Genomic DNA, 27547 nt, shown 5'->3' on the forward strand with positions numbered 1-27547 from the left:
TGTGTTTTTGGTGCATTGCGTTTTAGAAAAATATCATTTTTAGGTTTTTTTTTTCCATTGCGTTTTACGCAACTGGGTTTTTTCCATTGCGTTTTACGCAACTGGGTTTTCAAAATTTTTTTCGAAAATATAGCCATAGTATACTCGTTTTAAAGATAAAAAAACGCTCGTTTTTTGGTGCAATTTTATAAAAAAAAAAATAATGTCGTATGAAAGAGTTATTAACGTTTAAAAAATGAGGGGGAATTGGAGGAGAGAGAAACTATTGTGGTGGAGTGACTAGAATACCCTTACACAACCCACGTGTTTCACTCATTTAATCTTAGCACTTGATTAAATCTATTGCTGGTAAAGATTACATTCTTTTTTTTGGAAGGTGACTTTCTATGTACTGGACCTATTGGTCACGGGTTCATGTTGAAGACAATCCCCCGTCAGCCCCGCACTCTCGGACGCGATGATCGATCGGACCCCGGCCGCCGTGCAAGCTGACTTCCGCCCGGAAACCATACTGCCCCCACACGAGAGACTCGCTGAGGTAACAGCTGGGTAAAAATTACATTCTAGCTTTTCTAAACAAATAAACTTCCTATTATATCCTCTCCTTTAATTCACTTTGTGTTTGTCCTCTTTTGTGGCCGTACAACCGATTACAAAGCCTAGATGTCATCAAGAATTAGATTTCTTCATTACACTTCCTCATATAATATCTTTACTATACTTTCAATTACAAATGTTGACTTAATTAAATCCAAGATCATCATCTTACGTCATTGCAAAATCCTTCTCCATTTAAGTTACTATTATATTGTCTGTTGTGAATTACACTTTTCAAAAAAAAAAATTATATTGTCACTTTCAAAATAAATTGAGAATAGTTTTATAGATAACTCATTTGACGTTTACCTCATGGATCGCAATTAATTGCACCGCTTTCAATTATGTTTCGCTTGACCCTACATATCAATGTTTTAAAAACCGGTAAATACCGGCCGGTTATACCGGTATTACTGTTTTCAGATATAAATCCGGTACGAAAAACCCCGGTAAATAAGTGAAACAGCATAAGGTTTGTACCGGCGGTAAAATCCGGTATACTGGTTTGAAACGTAATACCGGTACCGGCCTAGGGTTATGTTAGTTTGGGTTGTTACTTATTTTTAATATATATGTTACTTATCTTACGTAATATTTATATATTATGATTATTCGTAACTAAAAGTTCTTATTTAATATTGTATGAAACGAAAATAGTTATCCTCTAGTTGATGAGGATGGTGATAATAGCGAATTTCATCTTTTATGCGATCGTGAATTTGATGTATTCAATACTCAAATGGCTTAAACATATCGTACACTTTCATTTAAAAGAGCTGGTTGGAAAATTAAATGATTTTCGATTATCTTTTGGATTAATTTTTTATTATGGATTTACTTTTAAATTATCTTTTAATATGTAACCATGCATTTTTGGATTAACTTTTGAGTTGATATTGTAATTTATGAAATTATAGAGTTAGCTAGTCAACCCGGTTAAACCGCTCGTTACAACCTGATTCAACCGGTTGAACCATTTTTTAGCCTAATCCGGTTTGATTTAAAAATCGGTTTTTAAAACTTTGCTACAAATATAACAAACGAGTTAAATTAATATATTTTATAATAAAATTGATGCATTTATATTATAGTTAATAACTTAATATCAATTATTGTGTACCTAAAATGCACCGATCACCGAACCTCTTAAAAAGAAATTTTTAGTGTTATGTACGGGTTAAAATCTCTAATGTACCCCCTAGGATTTTGACATCGCACCTCATAAAATCATAAAATCTAATATAAGTGAAGAGAAAATGAAGAAAAGAAGTGCAGGGTGGAAACCGAGAACTATTGATGAAGAGTTGCTCTGCTGAATGGGGAAAAAGGTAAGGCTATGCGGTATGGGGGACGTCCCCATACCGTCGAGGTCCGGCGCCGGTATCTACACCATCTCGCCCCCCCACGTCACCGTCCTCTCCGGTAAGTACTGGACGTTTGCGACGGACACTAGATGCCAAAAAAATGTGGGGACCAATGTAATATGAAATCTTAAACGATAAAAGATTAAATTTTCAATAATAAAGAAATATACCCAGAACTAAAAAGATTAAATTGAATAATAAAGAAACATACCCAGAACTAAAAAGATGAAATCTTGAATAATAAAGAAACAATGAAACATACCAAGAAACTAAAAAGGTGAAATCTTGAATAATAATAATAATAATAATAAAAACATACCAAAAAATGGTCAAGTTCTTGGCGATCATGTGGTGAAAGTGGCTGATTATGGTGGTCGGAGATGTATGAAGAAAAAGATCAAGAAAAATGAAGAAAAAGATCAAGAAAACTTCTCTCTCTAAAACTTTCTCTCACAAGAATCAAGAAAGTGAAATGTGTATGTGGGATGGGATTGAGATCATGTTAAGAAAAGGGTTAGGTGGGGTTAGGGAAAGAGGACCACTTGTACTTTGGGAGAGCTAGCTGGAAAGAGGACTACTTAAACGATAAAAGATTAAATTTTTTAAGTTTATGTTTTAATTTTAAGTATGTAATTTGTTTTTAATATTAATGAAAATATTTTGTTATTTTATTTGTTAAATGTTAAACAAAATGTAGAAGATTAAAAAAATATAAAAATGTTATTTAATTTTTTTTCCTTATGTTTTATATAGATTTGAAAATGTATTTTATAATTAATTTCATTTATGTTTCGTTTTAAATTTATTTCTTTAAGTTTAATTTTTTTTAAGTTTATGTAATGTTTTTTAATATTAATGAAAATATTTTATTACTTTATTTGGTAAATGTTAAATAAAAGTTGAAGATTAAAAAAAATAAAAAAAACATAAAAGTGGTGGAGGACTATGACTAGGACCATCCTCCCATGCCCTCTAGTTTTGGAGGATGATCCATCCTTGGGAGGACTATGACGTGTCATCTACGTGGCGGATCATCCTCCAAGGATGGACCATCACCATACCTTGTAGTCTAAGAGGCGGATGAATAAAGTTAAAAGATATGACCGAATATTATTAGGGTTGTGTTAAATATACCTCAAAGTCAACTTTTTTTAAACTTTTTTCCCACAAGTCAACTCTTTTTAAGTAATAAATAGACACACAAGTCAATTTGTTGACCATGTAATAAATGCAGACAACATAGCCACATAGACATAGGTAGTAGAGTAGTATTATATATTATCTCTCCTCATAATCTTTTTTTTAAACTTCTTCATAATCCTTTTATTTCTACAATACTTCATACCAAAAAAAGTTTTATATTTTTTAAAGCTTGTTTAATTGATATTTTTTAAATTTTCTTTTAGTTTCTAATATTGATGATACACTAGGTCACATTCGTAAGATTTTTGCATCTGTAATTTATTTTAAATTATATTATTGTTTAGATAACTATAAAAAAAAATATCTGACAATATGATTTCAAATGTTAAATTTCGTGTCTTAAATACTTGTTAATAAAATAATAGTTTTTCATTACAGATATGACATAACTGGTTTTCTATTTATTTTTTTACTAACATTAATATTTGTATTTTTGTTCTGGTTAGTCTCTAGAATACCCTTTTGTTTTAACTCTACTAATAAGTTTTTGGTTTAAACTTTAAATGCCATAAAATTTCAACCCAATATATAATTATTTAAAATAATGCTTCCGTTTGATGTATGCTAGTATAGAAATTTCTTTACACTATTAGACAACATAGCCAATAAAATACATTAAATTTGTCATGTTTCCCCACTAGATTTTTTAGGTATTTAAAACTAAATACGTTTTTTATTTATAAATAAAAAGATGTTCTAAAAATCCAAAAAAATAAGAAATAAACTTTTCTAAATAAAAAAGTACACTTTTAAGTTTTTTTTATAAAATACGTATGATGAAAAAGTTATATATATATATATATATAGGATTAGGTTCAAACGTGAACAAAATCCCAAGAGTGAACTGCGTGAACTGATCTGGTCCCCTTGATTTTTATGATCTTGAGATTAAAGTGAGTGGCATGATGGTAATTATTTGGTTAATTTTTTCCATTTAATTAAAAATACAAAAAGGGTATATGTGTAATTTCAATCTTAAATTGATTGCATAAATCTCTCACAAATCAAGTAATCAATTATCCTCTTAAATTGATTGCATAAATTTCTCACAAATCAAATCAAGGATTAGGAAAGATGTAACTTAATTCAATTATTAAAATAATTATTTGTTTAAATGCGATGTACACATGTGTATTCTGATTTTGCCCTCTTTTTAATGCGATGTACACATGTATATATCGTCTGTTTTTGTGATATCTCAGAATTTTTTTTTGTATTGAATGTTGATGTACACCTGTGAATTACTGTACACATATGTACGATGTTGAGTACACATGTATACTATTCTATTTATATCCAAGTACACATGTGTATACCGTTGAAATATGAAGGTTACGTGGATCTTAAAAATCAAAATTTGAATTCTGGTGATGAAATCTGAAATAAAAATTAAAATTGAAATCTGGTGATTTGTTGTTTGTTTGGATAATTATCTTATTAATAAATAAACATAATGTGGATAATAAATTTAAATTAGGAAAGATCTAACTTAATTCAATTATTAAAATAATGATTTAAATCTAATTTTTTATATAATTACAATCCTACCCTTAACAACTAAAAAAGAAATCAAGGGTCCATATCTGTTCACGCAGTTCACTCTTGGAATGTTGTTCACGCTGGAACCCTACCCTATATATATATATATATATATATATATATATATATATATATATATATATATAACATGTTATCTAAATGCAAGATTCAAATTTAATAATAATAACAACAACAATAATAATAATAATAATAATAATAATAATAATAAAGTTAGAGATTCGTTATTTATTTATGATTAACTTTTTCACTTTCGTATTTATAATAAAGTGTCTTGATTATTTATTTATTACTATTAATACTAATAATAGTATAACAAAATAGAAAAAAATAACAAAAGTATTATAAAATAAAATAAGATAAAAACATAAGTACTAGTTTTGACTTTATAATAAAACATAATCATTACTTTTAACTTTATAATAAAATAATATAATAAAGTAGTTAATTATTAGTAAATCATTACTAAATTTGACTTTTCGGTATATTAATATTTATCTTGAGTATATTTATCACAATTACCATCATGTGTAAAATGAGCCTCTTTTTAAAGGTTAATACAAAGCCCATTGTGAAACTTAAACGGTTAAGGCTAGTGTCTCTTATCAAAATTTGTAGTTTTAATGTAAACTTTTCAAGGGGAATAATCCACTAAAAAGTGGATTTTGCTTAAGTAGCTTAAGAAGGATTGTGATGATGATATGTGGCACTCCTAATAAGTAGAATGAAGGTTATTTTGGTCCTTATAAATAAGAGTGAAAATGACATGTAGTACCTTTTGTTTTTTAGAAATACAATAAAAAAATCTAGTACAAAAAAATCTAGTTCAAAAAAATATAGCACAAAAAATGTAATACAAAAAAATATAGCACGAAATAATCTAGTACAAAAAAAATATAGCACGAAAAAATTCAGCAAAAAAATGTAGTACAAAAAAATCCAGCACAAAAAATTGAGAAAAAAAATTAAAACAAAAATAATCAGCACAAAAAATTTAGCACAAAAATATAGAACAAAAATCCAGCATAAAAAATATTATACAACATAGAAATACAACACATTTTAGTGGGTTTTTTTAGTCTTCATATTTTATATAGCAATATGGTACTCAAATTAAAGATAAAAAGACGCTCGATTTTACGGTTAAATTTTTATAAAAAAATAATGTCAGATAAAAAAGTTATGAACGTTTAAAAAATGAGGGTGAAATATACATGTGCCTTGCATGTGGAGAGAGAAAATCCATAAATAGGATTTCCCAAGATACTCTTGCACTCCTTCTTTCTCCTACATTTTCATCTTAACCATTGATTTAAAAAATAAATGGTTAAGATTACTTTTCATCCTACTTAGGCAAAACAAACTTTTTATTTGATCTTACCCCAACTTTTCAATACTAGTCCTGTTCTATAGCCCCTATATTTACTTTTATATTATTTCTCTTTTATTTCGTTAATTAATGATTCATTAATTTTTTTTGAACGGCAAATTTGGATCACTGACGGACCACTGGAGTATCATCGTGCCACTAACAGAACCACCCGATCATATCCTTCTCCACTAGACAATAATGTCTATACACCAATTCAGGAGGAAACCCAATAAATCTGGGAAAAACCCCCTTTGTGTGAATCGAACCTATAACCTAATGGTCATAAGCCTTATCCTACCACCAAGATACCACTAGGCAATAATGCCATGGTAATTAATGAATCATTCATTAATTAACTGCTTATTTTTATATTTTAGAATGAGTTTTTTTTTGGTAAACTATTTATTTGTTAACTGCTTATTTTTATATTTAATTCATCACTTGTGGTCTAGTTTTTGTAAAGACTTGGGTTCTTTTTGGAGACCTAAGTTCAATCCCCACTAGTGTCATATTTGGTGGATAAAGCCCCTGCCACTATCAGTGGGTGGTATGATTTCCCGGGGAACACAGTTAGCAAAACTCTGACACTACCGTGGACCCGGTTAAGACAACATAGTCTGGCCATAGTAGGGTTAAGGCCCTCTGTTTAGAAGAGTGTAAGACTCTCACAACAAGTTAAAAATTCTCACCGTTCAAAAAACTTTTGGTAAACTACTTATTTTGTGATTAAATGCAATCTATTTGCATTTATCACGGGTTTTCTATTTATAAAACACTAAGCATTAATTTAACTATTTATGTTACTTTATATAGGTTATTATATATATAGGGGGCCGCTAGAATGAGAACCACCCCGAGTTGTAAGAATCGCGAGAACCACACCATCCGGGTCGCCGTTTACCATGATTTTTTTTTACAACTAGATGTGTATATTATAAACACATCCGTAAAAAAAAAAAATTAAACGCCGCGGCCGAGGGGGTAGTTTTTTACACCACAAGTTTGGTGTTTTTATTTTTTTTTGCTTTTTTTTTTTACACCAAACTTGTGGTGTAAAAAACTACCCCCTCGGCCGCGGCGTTTAAATTTTTTTTTTACGGATGTGTTTATAATATACACATCTAGTTGTAAAAAAAATCATGGTAAACGGCGACCCGGATGGTGTGGTTCTCGCGGTTCTTACAACTCGGGGTGGTTCTCATTCTAGCAGCCCCCTATATATACACACACACACATATATATATATATATATATATATATATATATATATATATATATATATATATATATATATAGGCTAATTATATTGAGAAAACTCACTCCAGTTGAGAAAACCCAAGAAACCCACATATGTGGCTAGGATTCAGCCACGTCATATCTGCCATTGATTTGTGAGGGGTATATACGTCATTTAGCATAATGGCAGAAAATGTAACAGTTATGATGCACTATCTCTCTTTCTTTTTATATACATTTTCTCTCTCTACAATTAAAACTCACCAGATCTTTTTTAACATAAAATGATATGCATCTTTGAAAGATCTCATATCTCATATTCCTCCTTCATCTCTCTTCTCTAGCACACTCTCCCCCCCCCCCCCCCCCCTCTCTCTCTCTTGTTCCAATATAGATAAAACAAGATCAAAAATGAAATCGGAGAAACTGATGAGCATTAGATCCATGTAGACGCCATCTAGATCTGGACCGTCATCTAGATCTGGATCCATCATGTCTCTTTTAAACCCGTCAAGATCTAGATCTGGATCCATCATGTTTCGTTTCAAACCCCATGAAGAAGGATCCTCTTTGGTTTATTTTGAAGAAAATCATACACGAAGAAGATGATGAATCAGATATCGAAGAGAAGGCTGAAGTTTTGTTCGAAACCAGGGAAAGATCCGAAAAAATTACATTTTTTTACGTTTTTGAGGAGGTTGAAGGGGTTTGTTCGAAAATCTTGTTCAAGAAGGTGAATAAGTATGTTTTTTCAGCTTTGTTTGCAAATCTACACTTTTTTAGTCTGCATTTTTGTTGTGTTTTGTGCATCTGCAATTTTTTTTGTCTAAGAAGATGGAGGTTTTTAAGTTCTTGTTTTATGGGTTTGTTGTTTTTATTATTGATTGCATCAATTTTTTGTGTAAAATTTGTTTCAGATCTGTACCAACCAAAACAATTTGAAGATGATGTTTCAGATGTTGAAAATGATTCAAAAGATGTTTGATGTTGAACATAGTTACGAAATGTAACAATAAAAGAAAAAATGCATGTTACATTTTTTCGTGTTACATAAATAATGCACGTTACTGAAAATAAAGTGCATTGTTACACTTTTTTAGACTGTTTGTAATCATAAAGTGTGTTGTTACATTTTTTTCCCTGATTATTGTAAAAACAAAGTGACTGTTACAGAAACAAAGTGTGTTGTTACATTTTTTTGTGTTAGAAATGTAACAATCAATCAAAGCAAAAATGTCTGTTACATTTTTTTGTGTTACAGAAATAATGTCCGTTACAGAAAATAAAGTGCATTTGATCATGTAAAAATTATATGTTACGTTTCTATGTAATTTTTTATGTTACAGAAATAAAGTGTGTTATTACAAATGTGGCATAAATTGATAATTAAAAAATGCATGTTACATTTTTCGTGTTACGTAAATAATGCACGTTACTGAAAATAACTGTTGTAAAAATAAAGTGTGTTGTTACATTTTTTTCCCAGTTTATTGTAAAAACAAAATGAGTGTTACAGAAACAAAGTGTGTTGTTACATTTTTTTTTGTATTAGAAATGTAACAATCAATCAATGCTAAAATGCCTCTTACATTTTTCTGTGTTACAGAAATAATGTCCGTTACAGAAAATAAAGTGCATTTGATCATGTAAAAATTATATGTTATGTTTCTATGTAATATTTTATGTTACAGAAATAAAGTGTGTTATTACAAATGTGGCATAAATTGATAATTAAAAAATGTATGTTGAAAATTTGTATGTTACATTTTTTTTGGACATATATATTATGTAACTTGAAATTTGTAACATTTAAAAAAAACTACTCTGTGTTTTTTTGTGTTTCTTTTTTAAAAATGTTCAAATATTTGTATATTACATTTCATATTTTTTTAGAAAGGTTTTTATGTAACACAACGTAACTGGGTTTTAGCAATGTAACAAATCCTATATTCGTATATGTTTTGCCTGTTACATATTTAACAATTCTAAAAAATAACAAATTATTTGATGTATGTAACATTTATTTTTGAAGGTACAGATAAAATCATGTAAATTAAAGGTTGCATACATTTAATAACTAAAATTTATATATATAACATATGTCTTACGTTTTGTAATATATAATAAAATGTTTTTAAGGGTTAATCTGAGAATGAAAGAGAAATAAAATGTGGATGTGAGAGGAATATTAGAGAGACTTTTGTGTGTTTCAAGATATCACAGGAACAGAGAGAAAGTTTGACTTTATTTTGGCTCTATGTATTTTTTGTTTGTTCAAGTACCCAAAGCCACATATAATATTCATTATACCTTCAAAATATTTGTAAGTTTCAATTTTTTATTCTGACAACTTTTTTTGTATTAATTAATCATCATAATTACACTTTTTTCAAAAGAATCAAACATTTCCTCCATGCCGAAAATGCCCTTGTCTGTACTTATTGTTATTAATTTAGTAAAAGTGTGATTACTTTTACTGCAAATGGATCACAGCCATTCATCTTGTTTAATCAATGGTTGTTATTGGGTTTTCAGGGTTTCTTCAACTCAAGTGGGTTTTCGATTTATTCTTACCCTATATATATATATATATATATATATATATATATATATATATATATATATATATATATAGAGGGGCTCATGCGAGAACTCCATTTATTGCGAGAACCGCGAGAACCAATGTGAACACAACCTAAAATAGCTAAAAAAAACCTAAAAAAACCTAACCCCCCCCCCCCAAAAAAAAAAAAAAAAACCTAACGCCCCCCCCCCACCCAAAGCTAAATGCTAAAAATTAAAACCCCCCCAAAAAAAAACCTAAAAAAAACCCTAACCCCCCCCCTCCCACGAAAAAAAAAAAACCTAAACCCCCTCCCCTACCCCCCAAAAACCTAAACCCCTCACCCCCCAAGCTAAAATGTTAAAAACTAAACTCCCAAAAAACCTAAAAAAAAATCTAAAAAAATCAAAAAAAATCTAAATTTTTTTTTTAAATATTTTTTATGCTCAAATCGCTACTTTTAGTGGCAAAAAAATTAATTTTTTTTTTGGCTTCGAAAAGTAGCGATTTTTTTATAAAAAATATTTAAAAAAATTTATTTTTGTATTTTTAGCTATTTTTAGGCATTTTTGGTTGTGTTCACATTGGTTCTCACGGTTCTCGCAATAAGAGGTGGTTCTCGCATGATCTTCTCCCTATATATATATAATGTAAGTATCTATAGAAAACCCACTTTAATTTAGAAAACCCGGGAAACTCTAAGCTCCCGATGTTTTTTTCTTTTGAAAAAATTTACACATGTTATATACATGTTTTTAAGGGTTTTGGGCAAAAAAAATCAAAAAAGCGCCGAGTAGATATTTTTTTAAAAAATAAACAAGTTTTGGTGTAACACATGTTACAAATATGTCAGATGAATGTAACATGTGTTACACCAAAACTTGTTTATTTTTTTAAAAAATATCTATTCGGCGCTTTTTTGATTTTTTTTGCCCAAAACCCTTAAAAACATGCATATAACATGTGTAAATTTTTTCAAAACAAAAAAACATCGGGAACTTTGAGTTTCCCGGGTTTTCTATACATCCTTCCCCTATATATATATATATATATATATATATATATATATATATATATATATATATATATATATATATATATATATATATATAAAACAGTTAAAAAGGCTAATATTTTTTACAAAAAAAATATTTTTTGATTTCGAATAGTTTCTATTCATTTTTATAAGGAAAAACGCTGATTTTTTAATTGATTTTTAAAATGTTAAGTTAATTTTATATAATATAGATTTTTTAATTGTTTTTTAAACATTTTTTATATTTTTAGGTTTTGATTTTTTTATTAAAAATGTTTCTACCTGTATTTATAAGAAAAGGCGCCCAAAAAAAATTAGAAAAAAATAATGTTTAACATGTTAAGTATAATTTTTAAGAGTGTTACACGGTTCTTCGCTTTTTTAGTTTTACTCAATGAACCTTCCCCTATATATGTATATATAACACGTAAATAAATCGTAGCGAAACTCGTATCATAAATTAATTATTCAGTTTACAACCCAAAGCAACGAGACGAGTATTCAGATCTGGTGAGACAACTATGCACGCGTTCATTTCTTTTAGGGGTGCAAACGAGCCGAGCGGCTCGCGAGCTACTCGAGATCGGCTCGAGAAAAAGCTCGAAACGAGCTGAGCCTTATCGAGCCTGAGCCGAGCTTGAACCTAAAATAAAGCTCGTTTGTTTATCGAGCCTAAGCTCGAGCCTCGCATGTGAAGCTCGTTAGGCTCGTCGAGCCTTAGTGCAAACAAGCCGAGCCGAACTTATTTAAACTTGTTTACAAGCCGACCTCGAACCTAAAAATAAGCTTATTTATTAAACGAGACCGAGCCCAAGCCCGAGCTTCACTTATCGAGCTCGCGAGCCTAAAAAGTCTATTATTTATATTATTTTTATTTAATATATCAATTAATAGATAATAAACGAGCCGAGCTCGAGTTTTGAAAACATAGCTCGAGCCCGAGCTCTCATAAGTTAATCGAGCTCGAGCTCAGGCTCGGCTCGTTTACACCCCTAGTATTTGGATTCGATCATTGTGTGTTTGAGTTCGCTTCAAATGTGAAACGTTTTATGATGTTCTCTGTAGGCTGGGATGATATATGTTCTCTACTTTATTTGATTGCAATAGTTAATCATGATTATCAAACTAATTCGGGTTCGTTCTAAGGAATACTTTTCCATTTTTTGTTGTAAATTTATGATTATGCAGGGATCGGGTTCTGGCGGTGAATTTACCCAAGTTATTGTCATGATTGAAGAGAATTGAGACGAATCTTAATGGGTGTGATGAAATGAAACTGGTGAAGTATCTATTGTGAGTCTGTGACGAAGTGCAAGTTAACTGTAATATGTTAGAAACGTTTGAATTCGAAACCAAGCACCAAATCGACCATCATTAGCCGCCTTCATCTAAATGGTGAAAGCAATATCCATCTTCAATCAAAATATGAGCAATCATTTGTGTAGATCAATAATATCCCACGCTGATGCCAAGTGCAACAAAAGCTGATCTGGCAGCATACCTTCCCAGTCATGAGGGGCCGAAGCAGCCTCACTCAGATTCACCAAAATCTCCCTTTTCACTTCTATTGGGATTTCCACATTATCTGTTCCGTTCTCTACAATCATATCCAGCAACTGCAGCACACATAGATAGATAGATAGCATCAACATCAGTTTTCAATATAACTTACTCATTTGCCCTTTCTTTACCCCCACTAGGGGGGTGTTTAAACGCGACCTACTCCATATCTATAGTTTATAAAATTAATTATAAAAAAATTAATAAATACTAAACGAGCCTCGGCTTGGCTCAGCATACCTTACACCCCAGTAGTATTACAAAGTTTCTATTAACTTTTATGACTATTTCAAAGGCCACCCACATATCAATTTGGTAAGAAAAACTAACAGGAGAATTTTAAAAAATGAGAAAATGTTTATAGCTTTTATCACATCTAGAGTTGTAAACATAACAAAATCTACTCAAAGGTATCAACTCTGGGGCATTTGGTGACTTTACAGCTTGTTGGCAAGACTGAATTTCATTAACAAAAACGATATTTGATACTTGGGTAGCCACTAAATTTCCTTTTTAATATCCGAGTGGCCTTAATAAATCTTTCGAATACTTGGGTGGGCCTACATATACATTATCCCTAAAATTTAAAATAATAATAATTAGAATTTACCAAACTTCAAACAGCAAACACACTACATATACCTGTTGAAGCCAAGAGAGACAGATATCGAACACGTTTTCATCTAGAAGAAACTGAGCAACAGCATGCAAAACCTCGGTCCCGACCTCACTGGAGAGCTGATCAATAACCGGGCCGGTTTGGTCCATTAATTTCACAAGCAATGTATCATCACCAGTTGACAAAACTTCAGCAAAAGCCGTATCAGCATCACCAACATGAAGTGCGTCCATTGCATTGCTCCAAGCCATCCAAACCGGGTCCCGATCCTGCACATTCTCGTCTCCCATTGCTTCAGGGATCAATTCAGGAACAGCCACTCGCGCAGGCCCATTATCTTCCCCTGCTCCTCGAATTGCTTCCAATGTGGCTTCATCTTTTGAGGCTTGCCAAACACTTCTAGCTGACGGTCCCTCCCCAAACCTAGCAGGCCCAGGGCCCGGCCCGGCCCCTTTATCCCTACCTCTCCGTAAACCCATTTGTGTGTTTCTGCCATATGAATGGTAGTCCCAGTTTTCTCTCCAGGAAGATCCTCTGCCCCTCATACCTGAACCCATGTAAGACACTGGGTCATCATTTCTACCTAATTTTGCATTCGGATAGTCATTGTATTTCCCAAATGATCTACTGGAATCCTCAAATCCCATCATGTAATTACCGCCTCTCCGGTTATTGGCTGATAATGACAGATCATGGGCCATGTCTTCGACAATTCGTTCAAGGCCCCGCACTCTGTTCTCCAGAGTCACCATCCCATCATGAGATCCACCCATGAAATCCTGCAATATCACTAAACCTTTTAATAAGATAACATGTAAATTTTCGACCCACGTACATATGAATTGAGTTGATTCGGGTAGTGTTTTATCTTAAATGGGTCGTATACAAAAAAAGAAAAAGGAAACAGGCCAAACAGGTTGAAAGAGTCTTATCTTTACAGTTGTTTTTGTAATCATTATAAATGCATAAGTTAGTTATAAAAAACTGAAAAAATGGGCAAGATCAGGCCCATTTCAACCTATACAAAAGAAAAAAAAATTGGCCCGTTTTAACTCACTCATCTTGCCACCTCTAATTTTTCATGCTAAAGATGCAATATAACCCAAGTTGACTCATTCATAAGTAAACGGTATCCTATAAATTTGTAAATACACAACATTTTTCAGTAAACTAAACTGACAGACCTGCAACATATTCATGAGATGAGCCTGTTGTCTCTCCAATTGTAGTAATTGCCTCTGTATAGCCAACCAATTTCCTTTATTACTCCTAGAACCCTCCCTTTGACTTCCATCATCCGTATCTGTCACATTAAGACCTGACTCTTGTCCATTTTGTTCCTTTGAGGACTTTGCAACTCTTCGAGGGACAACCACTTCAACTTCACCAGAAACCCGTTTTTCAAGTCTTTGAAAAAACTCGGGGTTTAATTCTTTATCACACAACGCAGGCGCTTTCTTTTTCAAGATTCCAACTGCCTTCTCAGGTATGTTGCTACCCTCGGGTTCACTATTCTCCGGTGGGGCCTCAGGTTTTCTTTCGCCCGACTTAGCTGCTTTAGAATCCTCACCTTCTGAAGAATGGATATACATGAGCACATTACAAATACATAGAGGTGGTAATGGGTCCAATTGAGTATGGTTCAAAACATGTACTTTTATCCGGAGGATCAGGTCAAAACAGGCCAGAGCGGGTTGACCCGGATGGTTATTGTCCGTAATTAATGATCTATTATCATGCCAGTTCTAGCAAAATAAACTTGCTAGAAGATTGTAAAATGACAAAAAAAAAAATCCCCAAATTTACAGCTTTTATCACACTAGAGATGTAAAAATGACCAAAACACCCCTGAATCTAGTCAAAATAATCAACTGTAGAAGGAATCTGAAAACACGTTTGAATAGATCTATGAGCATTCATCTCATTTTACAAACAAAAACATTAAATTTAGGGACATTTAACCATTTTAAGTTTGAGTAGATTTAGGAGATTTAGATTTTGGCAACTTTCAAGTTTCAACCCATCTGACATTTTCCTTTCTAGCTAATCTTTTTTTTTTTTTTTTTGTCTTTTTGTGTGTGTTTTACCCGTTTGATTCAATGAAATTAAAAATAACCCAGATTGACCCATTCACAAGTAGACGTGTGAGCAACCAAAAAAGAGGACAACTTTTATACTGCTAAGCTTGACCTGGTGGTTTTTTATCTTCCGTACCTCCTGCAAGATTTTGCCATTGCTGTAAAGCCTCTACAATACTGTCTCTTGCAGGTTTTATCTATATAAAAAAAAAAAAAAAAACAAGGACTATATAAGATTTTATGTTGTTGACTATATAAGAAGGTAGCATTTGAAAAACTAACCTTATCAAAACGACAAGCCTCAAGGGCAGTTATTGTGGGACCGGTGATCAAATTGGTTGAATGCAAAGCTAAGGCACTCAATGCATCAGCAGCTGCTTTTCGAGTTGCCCAATCAGAATTGGTCAAACACTCGTGAATACTTTGAAGCAGTGGCTCCAAGCCTTGTGGAGAAATAGCACCAACCTGTCACAAAGTTTTATTATTATTATTATTAGCAAAGCAAATCATGTCATTGCTTGCTAGCTAGAAATAATGATATTTCAGAAACCTACCTGAGAAAGACTAGAAACCAGTTGCAAAAGTGCAGCCTTAGCTAAGAAATTAGGGTTACTTAAATACTTGCAGATCCTGGTACACAGCTTGTGAAAAGCCGAAATGGGGGGCGGCTGAGAAGCCATTTGAACCATTCTAGCCATACACATTGCTGCAGCAGCCTGCACCCCTTTACTCTGATCATTCAAAGCTTCAAACAAAGGCTTCAGAAACACCACCACCACACTCTCAACCCCCTCCCCTTTCAAATACAAGGAAGAAAGCTCACCAATTGCCTCTCTACACGCGTCTTTGACCCCTGAATCAGAATCTCTAACCCTTTTCACAATGTGGGCTATGATTTTTCCCAAATGATGGGTACCAATGTGGGTGGCACAGAAGAAGCACAACAGCCGGATTGCTTCTTTCTTGACGGCCGGTTTGTGGGTGTCTCCGGTGGCGTCGTAGAGGGAGTTGAGGAGCATTGTGGTGCCCTCTGGGGTTAGGCTTTTGATGATGTTTTCGAGGTCTTCGGCGGCAATCTGGTGGGTGTCTCTGTCGGAGAGTTTGGAGAGTGATGTTAAGATTCTTTGTTTGAGTTCGATCATGGCGAGATGGGAAGATGATGATGATGATGATGGTGGGGGTTTCTTGGATTTCAAGATTTTGGTCGCCATTGTTGCTGTCCGCTCTTCCAATAACGATGGTGCTGGATGGATGGATATTTGAACATCTTGGGATGGGAAAGTGAACGTAGTAGATGTTTTAAAACTTAATAATAAAATTAATTAATTTATCTAATCTTCCTAATAAATGATTGAGTAATTTGCCATTTAAGTCCTCGAGGTTTGTCCAAACTTGTCATTTTAATCTAAATAGTTTTTTTTCTCCTCTAGGTCCCTAACTTTTCCCTGTTGTCATTTTGATCACATTGCCTAACTCCGTCCAAAAAACGCATTTTCAACAAGGGGTATCTTAGGGATTTTCAACTTAAATATTTCAAATTGTCATTTTGATCCATTATTTTTTTATATTGAAAAAAATAAAAGTGGGACCCACCCCTACCATCCCCTTCTTCATCAAACCTGCCATCACCGTCAACACCAGCCACCACCACCGTCAACACCAGCCAGCACTGCCACCACCGTCAACACCATCCACAGTTAGAATTGCAGAAATTGGAGTAAAGCATCTAAACATCTATCAACACCGGGTTGTCAATTCGAAGACGATAAACACCGGTTAAGATTGTGCCTTCAATCGAATGGCATAAAACGTTTTATAAGTGTCATTGGAACAATTAACATGATTCAGTAGTTATCAAAATTCTCTAAAAAATATATACATAACACAGTGTAGAATTCACACCAAGACATTACACATAACACACTCATGAATTTTGCCCCCGGCCAAACAAGTACCACACCCCTTGACTGCCGGACAAACACCCACCCCCTGACCGCCGAACAAACATCCATCCTACCCGTTGACCACTGGCCAAACCTTCACCGCTCAACAACCAATCATTTGAACCATCAACAACGACCTCAATCCTCATATTTTTTCAGGTCTAAATCACATTAATCTAAATCTGTAAACAAGAACAAACAGATCTGATTCTAAATCAACTAAACGAGAATCTTAAATCCTAGGGTTTGGAATACTCACACGCCAGTACCGAAGGGAAGACGAAGATCAGAGAGGATAGAACGCCATCGAAACCCTAGAGCTCGCCTGAGATGCGAATCTGTCCATTCAAGTTCGAGCAGGTTTGATTTTTTTATGGTGGGTTGAATGTGAGTGGTGGTGTGGGTAGGCGGTAGTGATGGCGACGGTTGGTGGAGGTGGCGGTGATGGTGGTATATGTGCGATGGTGGACTGGTGAATTTACTCACTTATTTACACTTATACAGTGGTGTGCTCCATATGTGTGATGGTGATGGTGAATTTACTCAGTTGTTTATTGATGTATGTAAAATGCAACATATAAATTACATCAAAGAAGGCATAAAACTAACCCTTTTTTTAGTACTAATGTTGGAAAAAGTATGCTTTTGTCTGCCTTTTGTATTTTCAGCACCAAATGAGCTTAAATGAACAAAAGGAACAAATATGCAGCAAAAACTAATATAAATACAAGAAAAGGAATAAACGTGGCATGCCCGACCCCTCGACAGCATCTTCCCAAGCAAAAACAAGAAACAGAAGGCTGACCACGGCCCCGTGCCCAGCGAACATGGGGTGTGGTCAGATGTCTGTAGAAAATGACAAAGCTATAGATGTCACACCCTGGCTTTGCGGAAGCGTGGATTAATTTGGTGTGACTTCTTAATACCATAGCTTAATCACAACAAAGTTATATGAAAGTAAAACCATGCAGATCATCCATTGATTTAAGTTTTAAAATAAAAGTACCACAACATTGTTTTAAAACGTTGACACATGCAACGGAATTACAACATAACAAAATAAAAATATTGTTCAGAAGACATAACCACAAACATAAAACAGACGCAGTTTAAGAACTGTGACTCGTCCAGGTAAAAGCCACAACCCCTAAACTTGGATGATCCCATAACTCTTACGCAGCGTGAGAACGTAGCATATCGTGCCAGATCCTTAATTCCCTGAAATACATGTAAGTTGGAAAAATCAACAAAAATGTTGAGTGAGTTGATGTGTAGTGAGTATGTAAAACCTTTGTAAGTATAAAATTTTCCTGGTACGTAGCAAATAAGGAAATAAAGAGATCACCAATGGTTTGCAAGGCCATTGATATGTGTGAAGTGCAGTAGGAAGACTCAAACCTAGCAGATTTTTGCGTCGGGCTCAAAGTCACCCCGAGGTCCGTTCTGTTGGGCCTGGGGCTGGGCTCGCTACACCCAGATAGATCTACCGCTACTGACCCTCGGTCCTACGATGAGGATTAATGGCCTTCAGTTCCCGCCTACTCACTCACATGATCTAAGTAGTAACCCTCCTTACGCTAACCATACCATGTAAAAGTATTCGTAATCATAGTAACATGTATTTCACCCCCGCAGTTTAAAAACTGAAAACAGTTAAGAGAAAAGGGGGACATGAACTCACTGAAGTGCGTCTCGAAATAGTATCTCCCAGTCAACCTGCTGCGTAACGACCTACACGTACTAACTTCTATTAGACGGACGGTCGTGCCTTGGCTTAAGGTTTAAGTTTTTGGGAAATAGTTAGGCAACTATTTCATATTTACACTTCGTAATTATGTATTAATTATATTCCTTCCCAAGGATGGGGGTTTTAATACATGTGCGTTTTTGTAACTTCAAAATATACATATTTTTCCCAAAAATATTATATTTTATTTCATACATTTTTCCAAAATAATATCTTTGTCAAAATACGCATTTAAGAGTATTTTCTGAAAATACATAAGTTACATTTAAAGTTCGGGTGGTAATAATAATAATACTGGTGTAACTTAAATATTCATTGTGAAGGCGTTGGTATTATTTTGGAGTCGTTACTGTTCAGTGTATTCCAGTAATATTATTTTTACCCTAAAAATAATATTTATGTAGTTCACAAAATAATCATAAAATTCACACAAGTGTTACTATGAAAAATATATATATTCTAAATATATATTTAGCATGTTTTATTTATGAAAATCCGACCTCCGACACTTGGAGATTTTGTAATAAAATCCTGGCAAAATTTATTTGGAAAAGCAAGTTAAAAATATATTCATAACACTTGTCACAAAAACATTCTAAGTGTTATTTTCTGGAAAAATTTCGCCAGAGTTTCCTCTGTAACTGGAGGTGGCCACGCTTACGAGCGTATCATTTTCTTTTAAAAACTCAATCAACAACTTTTCCATCATCAACAAACAATATTCAAACATTAAACTAGTCAAAACAAGTATAAATCGCAAACACGTGAACTTGTAAGTTATGTGAAAATACGTAGTAATCTTTCAACATTTTTAGTAGATCTTTCTATCTTTAAAAGTAAAATCAGTTTCTCAGAAATCTTTTTTTTTAAGAAAATGCAAGTTTACAACTTCTAGTTCAAGGATTACGAAAATATTTCTTTGTTAAAACCTTTTGTTACATAAGTGTTTAAACACTTGCTTTTTCACTAAAAAGCTTGTAGTTTATGTAAGATCCGGGTTTAAACATGATTTGCATCATACACTTGGTTCTTCGAAAATACCACTTGTAGATCTTTAGATCTACTAGTTTAGAACTCCATTTCACAAGAAAAATCTTTTTTACACAAGTTCATGTTCATGTATGAAAGGGTTCGTCATCTAGTAACTTTCCTACTTAACATAATGCTAGTTCATGTTCCATGAACATGATCTAGCGTGGTTAGATGACGATCCGTTCCAATATTAGCAATCAACAACATAAAATAACCATAACTAAACAAGATTCATGAGTTTTACACCATTATTTATTCTTTAACCATCTTGTTCATCATTCTAACAAGACTTTAAGTTTTGATCTTAAGTGTTCATGATTTTTATCCGTTAAATCTCTTATTAACCACTTCAAACATGAACTAGAGAGTGTTTAGAATCACTTACAACTAGCTCAAGGCTAGGGAAGAAATCAAAGCGAAAACTTGGTGGATAATAGCGATGTAGAGAGGTCCTTGTGATTCCGTAAGCACCGGGTCTCCTTGTATGATCTCTAGCCCACTTGTAAGTATGTAAAATGACAAGATTGAAATTGGAAAGTGGTGAGGTGATGCTAGTGGTGTTCGGCCGAGAGTATTGGCAAGAGGGAGAGAGAGTAGAAATTTTGTTAAGTGTTGAATGATTGAAATGTTTAACCCTTGATCATTTTTATAGACCACCACCACTAATTAACCATGGGGTAAAGTGTTCTCTAGATATAAGACATACTTGATTAAAATAATCAAATGTTGGATGGTGTGTTCCCTAGGGGAACCGATCGGATCAATGGGGGGGGGGTAGTTTGATTTTAACCATTTAATTAGGTTATAGTTAGTTTAGTTAGGAGGTTAAACTAATTACTAGTGTGTTATGTATTATAGCGGGTGTTAGGGTATTCGGGGACCCTAACTGGCTCAGAAAAGGAAAAATAGTGTCATTGACAATATTTTTATGTTCCGGGTAAAGTCCAGTTGTTCGGTTGGATACTGATCCGTTAAAGTGCTTAATAAGCATTTAAAGTGTCTTTAATATTATTTTTAGTGACACGATGAATTCCCGACACTTTGGAAAGTGTCTAGTATTATTTTCCCATGTTTTTACACTTTACTAGTTAGCTTAAATGCTGAATTTAGTGATAAAGTGCAGGATTTTATGTTTAAAACATGTTTTAGGCACATCCGTTCACTATATCTAATACCTAGTGACGCAGTTCTACAATCCTCACCTCCCTACACTCCCTGCTAGTGTAGTAAACTATTCCCGGCTCATGTTGGCCTTAGAGACAGTGTCTGTCTGGTGCTGGCTATGTCAGCACGTTTACTGGGTTATCCGTTCATTGTGCTACTGTGCTTTTGTGCATCAAGTTTGTCACTATAGTTCTATGTAAATAAATGGAGTGACAACAATAAGGTATGATGCAAGTATATGTATGTTATCAGAATTCAAGTAGCAGTTTAACCAGAATTGTAAGCAAGCACAGTAATTAAGCATTAATTAAATATTAATTAATTCGTACGGATACCTGTTTTGGTGAGGGTTGTCACAATAGAAGCTTCTATTCCCAGCACGGGGGCGTGCCCAGCTCAATACGGGCCGTGGTCAACGCTAAGATTCGCGGAATCTTGCAAATCTTGATAGTACAGATACGCTTCTGCACACGGGGCCGTGCCCAGCGAACACGGGGGCGTGTGGAGCCTAATACAGACAATTGCAATTGATGAAGAAAGAGAAAGAGGATGGCCACGGGGCCGTGTCCGGGCGTCTGTGCTATGACAACTGTGCTCTTTAAACGATGTACGATGTAAAACAATATCAATTATCAATGAAACGATGTGTTTTGGTGTTAAAATATGTGTATTTGTGTTTGACGATTTTACGATTTGATTATAGTTTGATTTTAAGCTTTAAATCGCTTTCTAGAAAGTTATACGCAAACTGATGCGTAAACATAATCAGTTTAACGCGACAAACACTCCAGAACAGTGACATAGGCTTAACATACCTTAAATAACCTTTACATAACTTAGAAATAAGTTTTGGAGGGTTTGGTGTGTCGAAAACAAGTTTATTCGATCGCATGGACTATTTGCGTCAAACTGCGAAACTATGCCGATTCGTATGGCAACGAACATTCTGGAACTTGATCATAAGCTAAACATACCCTAATTATCCTTTACATAGCTTAGAAATAGGCTTTGAGGGGTTCATTATGTGAAAATATGCTTATTTGATCAATAGGGACTAAAAGCGTCAAAAAGTGCACAAGTTTGCATTTTCGCGCATACCTTACATTCTGAACATATCCGTACATCCAAAAATTTTTGTAATCATTAAAATATTTTATTTTAGTGATTGGAATGCAAAAATACCATTCGTCGCGTAATTTGGATCGTTTTCGCGTCCGTTCGAGTTTTCGTCGTAATTAACCGAATAACTTGACCGTACGACCAAACGAACCGACATCCAAGATGTTTTCAAGCATATTTCATGTTCCTTATGCTTTAACTTCATTGTAGAGCCTTGAAATGGGGTTAACGAGGCTTAAAAACATCAAAATCTGACTTTTTAGCTTGCAGGGACTAAACTTGACAATCTGTCAAAGTTTCCCTTGCGAGCCACGTAAGCTGAGGACCATATTACGCGGGGCGCGATAGACTACCAGACCAAAAACATTGAATCTGGCTTTAGTAGCTGATTTCTTGCAATTCTAACATGGTTTTGGGATACCATTTGATTGTTTTTGAGTTCCCATTGTATTATAAACTATGTGCCACAAGTGTATGGTTGAGATCATGCTTTGATTTGCTCAAAAACACTTGTAAAGATCTTGTAAACTCAAGACTTCCTATAAATACCCATCATGTTCAACCTTCATTCCTTGCTCAAATTGATCAAATATGCTCTAAGTTGAAGCTAAGGCTTCATACCTGAGTCTTTTAGATCAATTCTTCCTAGTTTGGACCTTTTGTAAGCTTCTTTCATGCTTGTTTATACTTTTCAAGCATGAAAGTCAAACAGTGTTTGACTTTCTGCTTTGAGCATGATTTGGTCAAGTCAAAGTTCAATCGAATTTTGCAACGTGAGCGTAATCACGATGGTTATAGTCCCATGTGACTATACCTACTGATTACCACGTCGATTAGTCGAAGTGACGAGTCAAAGTTTCGGTCAAAATACGTATTTATGCGTATTTTGCGAAGAAGCTATTTTCGGGTATCAAAACACTTTGTTTTGATATCAAACCTGTTTTCTAACTTAGTTAAACATGTTTTAACATGTTTAACTCGTCATTTCTAGTCTAGTACTTGTTTAGGGTAGTAAGTCAAGCGGTCTTAACAACCGCTTAGACTTTCGAACCCGACCCGTTTGGTCAATCATTAGGATCCAACCAAGCATATTTTGTGACCATAGTTGTATAGGGAATAACCTTCCGAGGTTATACCTTATGGTCACTTAGTTTAATTAGTTGTATGATAGGTAGGTTATATCCCTTAGGAAAATGACCAAAATTCCCTTTTCATGCATAATTGGATTTTAAGCATATGTAACTTAATTTTTGTAACTTAAACTAATTATGCAGCATATTTAAGCATGTTAGGGCATATAATACTTGTCATAGGACTAGTTAGGCGTCTCGAACGTGCATTTGCGCGAACGACGCGTTAAAGGAGCGTAAGCTACATTAATGGGTTGTAATGGGTCGTAAGCACTTAGGATAGGTTCTGATTTAGAATGTAGGCTTTGTTAAACTATATCACATGAGTTCCAATACTCATTTGGTTTACAAGACCTCATTCTACCCGATCTCCCAATTTAGGTGTCGATTTATTAACTAGCGACCCGATTACTAGGTACTGCTTGATTTCCTTGGTTTTCCCGAGCATTATTAATTCATTAGATCAAGGATACTTTGCAATTCACTGTGAGTACATAGTTCCCCTATTTTACTGTTTTCGATTGTTTTGGGGTGATTCATACATGTTAAACGATTTCGATGCTTTCAACGATGATTTCAAAAACGAATACTATGGTTTATATTAAACATAACGATTTCAATAATGTGAACGAACTTATTGGGACGTATTTACATAACGAACAACATTCATTAGCTTTGGCCGAGCCGAAACCTTTCATCGTGTTTATCCTTTTTGTCTTGCGTTCTAGGTTACCTGAATATTATACATTTGGTTATAAGTGAATGGTTACGCGTTATGTGTTATGTGAATATGATATGTATATGTATATTTGTATCTCGTCGCACCAAACCGTTTGGGCCGTACACTATACCTGAACCATACTTTGTTCACGGGCCAAACCTCCTCCTTGTGGTAATTAGGAGCTCTCGGCCCAAACCTCCTTCGAAGCCCAAAAGGGGGCCCGGCTCGCATATGTGACAACGTATACACACCCATAATTGAGAATGTCTCTTATTATCTTGCAAACACACACTAAACCCTAGCTTTTCCTCCCTCTCAAGCGACCCGGCAGCAGCCTTGGTGTCTCTCGAAGAATCCCTCTTGTTCCTACCTTGTTTCTCGGTTAGTATGATCCTATCATTGATTCGAATGTAATCCTTTTATTATTCATGTGTTTGGTTTCATGTTGGTGTGCTAGAATTGTATGTTAATAGGGTTCTTGATGTAATGGTGATCAATAGTTTGAACTGAATGATTGGTTAGGGAACTAACTTGTGCGAATAATGAAACCATAAACTATGGCCATGAGAATCAATGATAAAGTTGTAATGAAAAGGGTTTGGATTGCGGCTGAGGATTTGTGATATTAGGATGGTTATAACTAGGGTTTGATAAACAATATGCCACTGAACTAAAATGTGATTTACAAATATGTTTGTTGATTGAATTGTTGTAAGTAGGATGGCAGGATAAAGTACTCGTTATTTCTAATTATACAAATAGTTTGTGTCGATGATGACCTCTATGAATTGTGAATGACTGAATACTTGGAGATAGTTAGGATTGCAACGATGAACTATTGAGATAGCGACGAACCATCCCACCCCCTTGATGAAAAACTGGTCGACGAAACTCTTTGATTCTTCGTCGACACATTCCCGACGAAACATGGTATTTAGTCGACACATTCTCGATGAAACATGGTATTTTGTCGCATGAGGTTGTTCGCCGAGATTGTTCACATGTGGTTTGATGTTTTGTCCCTTCTGGTTATGTTGATTGGCATGTGTTGTGATTTTCTGTTTAAGGCATATGGTAGTGTAAACTAATTGTGAGGATCTTGACCCGACTTGTATAGGTAGCCAATCCAATTGTTAGATGTTACCTTGACAACTGAGCATCTGATATGCAATTCGAGATGATCATGTGATAGATACAAACTATGTGCGATAAGTAACTTGTATTGATCAATGTGAATCAACTAATGTGAATAACCAACTCAACTGTTGAATGCTAATATACGTTATGCACGTGGGACGTGGTCTTGTGTGCATGCTAATTGTTTAACATGTGTTATTGGCTGATGTATACTATATGGAAAGTGTTGATTATGTGATTTAAGGACATGCGAAACTGATTGTAATGATAATCGTACTAGGACTTGGTTGATCAACGTGAAACAAAGTAATATTACATACCGAGCAATCTCAGGTGAGTTCACTTCTCTCAAAACAAGCATGCGTCCGGTGGGGACAATCAAACTGACAAAACTTGTAAACGGATTTTCAACCCATATCCTTGTATGGGATATGAGGCGGTTTTCAAATACCCACATCCTTGTAGGGGATGTGAGGCGGATTTCACAAACGCATATCCTTGCAGGGGATATGCAACGGTTTTCAGTAAGCGTTGATGTTGGATAATACACTCACTTTCTATCACTTAAGTCCTATCATACTACTGGGTTAGTTGCTTGTAGGCCAACGGGGTTATTAGTTGATAGTGCTATTAGGTTTGGCACCCTCACGACGTACCTGGATAGGACGGGCGTGAACTAATAACTTTAAATCATGACCAATGTTTGATAGAGCATTGGAGAAGGGCAAAAAGGGCCGTCTGCGGTATCGAGTTATTATCAACATAACATAACATGAATCAGTAATCGGTAACGAACGGTTTAACAAATCAGTGAACTCACCAGCGTTGTCTGATACACGTTTTTCTGCATGCTTGCAGGCCTTTAGGTACATGTTGTTGGGACTTGCTGTCTGGGATGCTGGAGTGGTCATGGGTCAAGTTACAAGGAGTCACAAGACAAGTTTAATGGCTTTTATACACTTAGGTTATGAAACTCTTAAATAACGTAGTATGCTTCCGCTGAAATGTAAACAGTGTTTTGTAATTGATATTTTAATAAATGAAGGTTTTATTTGAATTAATATTATGAGTCAACGTGATTGGTGGCTGGATCCTGGTACGTCACACGCCTCGTGGGGTTTCCCGCATGTGGTATTTTGGGGGAGTGACAGTTTGGTATCAGAGCCACTGGTTATAGTGAACTTGGTTTTAAAAATGTTTTTATAAAACCAGACTATAACCGAACAGTTCTGAATACGTGAATACGACCATGACACTCAGCTCCAGATTGAAAGGTTCGTCTTTCTCACTTGTTGCATACATTGCACGACTAGTACACATTTGTTTATGACGTAACATATGAACACCTACACTCGTCACTATAGCATGATGGCATGGATTGCTTGCTTACGTTATGACGCATTGATAGTCTGTCATAATCTCTGGATTTGTATGATTTCATCGTTCTGATAACCTCCGTTTGACATCTGAGTTTGAAGAACCATTTGACACGAGTTAGGAGGAACTGAGATGAGCATGCAAATCACAATATTATTGTGGGTGCACACATAATAGTAATGTGGGGTGCATGCGAGTCCCAGTGAGGCTTAACAAGTTGAAAAAGGGTTCTGTTCTGTTATTTAATCAGTGAGAAACGTAACAAATCTATAGGAGTCCTAGCAGTGATTGTCTCCTACTCGAACGTGATCTTTTCACTCCTCTCTGAATCCTTACGAATCTCGATGCTATCGAGTATTACCTGAACACACATCTGGACGTCTAGCGAACTGGGTAGGATGTTAGGTGCTAGTACGAACGTCTCCGTGTTGGATGTCGCAGCGTCGAATGATTGGTCTATACCTTTCTCACCTTTCTTCGTTTACTGGAACTTAACGTATTGACATCTTAGATCCCGAAGTGCGATCAATTCTGCAACACTCTCGCAACATACTGTGTATTACTCAATCAACTTGCAAGAACAATGGACAAGAGGATGACTGTAGTGCCTTACCGACCTCAGAATTAGGACGACCCTGGTTACCGGAAACAAATACCAGCAGATTGACTTCAACCGAATCCCTAACCCTAGTCAGCGACTTATGGGAGTCAACTCTTATGAATCAATCGGGACATAAGCAACGACAACAGATTATAGTGTGGAATGTGTGACTACCAGCACAGTGAGTAGCGCGATAGGACGTGGCACAGAATGTGAAAAGATGGACTTGGTTGGTGAAAGATCGTAGGGCTCTGTTTCAAGCAACGACGTTAGAGACAACAGTCACGGCGACATCAAGGTATTTGTAACCATGGCCTACAGTATGGAAATGAAGGTGCCTACGACATAGATTGGCCGTTGTTAGAATCAAGACGACAACAACCAAGGGAAC

General features: G+C 34.7%; 1 protein-coding gene across 2 annotated transcripts; it reads right to left on the reverse strand.

The window, feature by feature from the left end:
- Positions 1–12159: 12159 nt before the first annotated feature.
- LOC110872396 (microtubule-associated protein TORTIFOLIA1) lies at positions 12160–16471 on the reverse strand. 2 transcript variants are annotated; one of them, XM_022121181.2, is made up of 6 exons: positions 15740–16471; positions 15468–15650; positions 15322–15382; positions 14292–14680; positions 13131–13886; positions 12160–12544 (listed from the first exon to the last, which is right to left on the reverse strand). In XM_022121181.2, exons 1-6 carry the CDS (start codon positions 16394–16396, stop codon positions 12362–12364), a joined length of 2229 nt encoding a protein of 742 aa, XP_021976873.1. In that variant the 5' UTR covers positions 16397–16471; the 3' UTR covers positions 12160–12361. The 2 variants fall into 2 exon arrangements, with proteins under 2 accessions (XP_021976873.1, XP_021976872.1); XM_022121180.2 differs by having other exon boundaries at positions 15298–15382.
- Positions 16472–27547: the final 11076 nt, after the last annotated feature.

This window comes from Helianthus annuus, chromosome 15 (assembly GCF_002127325.2).
Source record: "Helianthus annuus cultivar XRQ/B chromosome 15, HanXRQr2.0-SUNRISE, whole genome shotgun sequence".
NCBI classification, from domain to species: Eukaryota; Viridiplantae; Streptophyta; class Magnoliopsida; order Asterales; family Asteraceae; genus Helianthus; species Helianthus annuus.

Excerpts from the sequence above, each read along its gene's own strand:
- LOC110872396 (XM_022121180.2), bottom strand. The coding sequence starts at position 16,396 with ATGGCGACCAAAATCTTGAAATCCAAGAAACCCCCACCATCATCATCA. Across the intron at positions 13,887-14,291 it reads ATCTCATGAATATGTTGCAG|GATTTCATGGGTGGATCTCA; the intron begins GTCTGTCAGTTT and ends GTGATATTGCAG. Across the intron at positions 12,545-13,130 it reads GTCTCTCTTGGCTTCAACAG|TTGCTGGATATGATTGTAGA; the intron begins GTATATGTAGTG and ends TGTGTGCTGCAG.